Source organism: Melanaphis sacchari, unplaced genomic scaffold (assembly GCF_002803265.2).
Source record: "Melanaphis sacchari strain LSU unplaced genomic scaffold, SCAv2.0 Contig316_pilon_pilon, whole genome shotgun sequence".
In the NCBI taxonomy this organism is placed as follows: Eukaryota; Metazoa; Arthropoda; class Insecta; order Hemiptera; family Aphididae; genus Melanaphis; species Melanaphis sacchari.
The window spans coordinates 13,006-15,225 of NW_020271190.1; the positions used below are offsets into that span (position 1 = coordinate 13,006).

General features: G+C 35.6%; 1 protein-coding gene across 1 annotated transcript; it reads right to left on the bottom strand.

Annotated features, from left to right (window-relative positions):
- Nucleotides 1-636: 636 nt before the first annotated feature.
- On the bottom strand, nt 637-1,626 carry LOC112596261. Its single transcript, XM_025341779.1, has one exon. The coding sequence runs from the start codon at nt 1,624-1,626 to the stop codon at nt 637-639; it is 990 nt and encodes a 329-aa protein (XP_025197564.1).
- Nucleotides 1,627-2,220: the final 594 nt, after the last annotated feature.

Here is a 2,220-nt window from a genome sequence, read left to right on the forward strand (position 1 = left end):
AATTAGACGTTGGTTAACAATTTTTTCTAAGACTTTACATAAGGTATTAAGAAGTGAGATGGGCCTGTATCCTTCAGGGGAGAATTTGTTTTTTCCTGGTTTGCTTATAGGTATGACAATACTGTTTCTCCAATTTTGAGGAAATACATTTTTGTTCCATATGGTGTTGTAGATTTTTAGGAGTACTTGGAGTGTGTCGATGGAGAAGTTTTGGATAAAGCTATAAGGGATATTGTCCGATCCGGTATTTTTGCTGGTACATTTTTTAAGAGCTTACAAAATTTCATCAATTGTTATAGAGCTGTTTAAGTAAGTTTGCTGGGCATTTTGGGGTGATATTGAAGAGGGTTGAGCAGGTGGTAAATTCGTGTTTTGCCTTAAGAAGTCGTGGCTGTACGTATCATTGCTGGAGTTTTTTTCGAAGTATTTTCCGAGGAGGTGAGCAATTGAAGATGGATCGGTGTTCAAAGATGAGTTGGTGGAGAGATAGATGTTGTTGTGTTTTTTTCGTCCCTGTAGTGAATGGATTTTGTTCCACATTATGTGGGGGTCAGTCTGAGCGCCTAAATTGGAGGTAAAGTTTCGCCATGTAATGGCTTTATTGCTTTTGACCAGGAATCTTGTTTTCGCTCTGAGTTATTTTAATTTGATGTGGTCCTCGAGGGATCTGGTTTTGATAAATGTTTTCAGTGCTTTATTTTTTAGTGATATAGATTGTTTAATTTCATTGTTCCACCACGGAACTGGTGTTTTTTTGGAGGGGGGTTTTATGTATCCGATTGTTTGTTCTGCTGTCTCTATGACGGTCTTGGTGAATTTTGAGACTGTTGTTTCAATATCAATATCGTCATCAGTGAATTCAGACGAGTTGATTTTCTTTTCGAGAAGGTTTGAGAATAGAGGCCAGTCAGGTTTCTTGAGGTTCCATTTTATTGTAGAGTGGTTCATTTGATAAGCATTGGAAATGAATTGTATTGAGATTGGAAGGTGATCGCTATTATAAATTTCATTTAATACTTGCCAGTGTAATCTTTGTGCTAAGGTAGGTGTGGAGAACGTTAGATCGATGGCTGAGAGGTTTCTGTTGGTGGGATTTATCCTAGTTTGCTTTTTGTTATTGAGTATTACGATGTTATCTTGTTCTAATAATTTTTCTATAATCTTTCCTGTTAGATCGGTTTTATATGAACCCCACGAATGACTGTGGCTGTTGAAATCCCTGACAATGATAAAGGGACGTGGTAGTTGTTTGATAATATTTTCTAGGTCTATTAGTGTAAAATTGAAATTATTTAGAATGTATATATTACATAGGGTGGTTTTTGTTTCGAGTATGATTGATATTGCGACAGCTTCAATGTTTGTATGGAGAGGGATTTCCTCCCAAGGGAATGAGTTATTAATGAGAGTGCAGACCCCACCGCTTGCTCTCAGACAGCCTCTACGGTTTTTTGTTGCATATTGATTGTTATTTATATTAGGTGGAGACTCGTCGAACTTGAGGTTAGTCTTTTGAAGGCATATTGCGATAGGTTGGTGTAAGTTTATTATAAGTTTAATTTCGTCGATATTTTTATGGAGTCCATTGAGGTTCCATTGGATAATGTTTTTTGGTTGTGTCTGCATTTTAGTGTTTATTAAAGATCATTACTTTTTATTTTATTTTATTTGTTAGCTTAAATGTTGCCACTATCACATCGATGTTTTTGTGGCTTCGTGTTATTAATTGTTGTTTTTATTCAGTTTGGGTGGGCTTAGTGGACAGCGCTTTATCGAGGAGAGAATTACAAAGTCACGTCAATATGTTTTTTTTTCCAGGAGTATTAATTGTGGGCTTGATTTTTTCTATGACCTCGATCATTTCAAGACATGTAATGTTAAAATCATCTAAAATTTAAGATGGGTTGGATATGCTGAGAGAGTTTTCGATAATGAACTTAAATTGTTCATAATTAATTTTTTTGTTGGGCATTTCTTCAAACTTGGGTTTGGTGGGTTCGAGAATTTCATCAAGCTTTAAGACTATGTTTTCAATGGATTGATTTCGTTTTAATTTTTTGGTTGCTGGTTTCGGTGTTTTGGTTGTATTTGGTTTAGAAGTAGTTTCTTTTGATATATTATCTTGAGTAGGGGATTTGGGGGTAAGCGGATCGTTGGTTAGGTTTGATGAAGTTGAAGAGAGTGCTGGTCTTTTTTTAATATCGATTGTATTTGTAGTCA

What these genes read in the sequence shown, in the direction of transcription:
- LOC112596261 (XM_025341779.1), bottom strand. Translation starts at nt 1,626, where the DNA reads ATGCAGACACAACCAAAAAACATTATCCAATGGAACCTCAATGGACTC.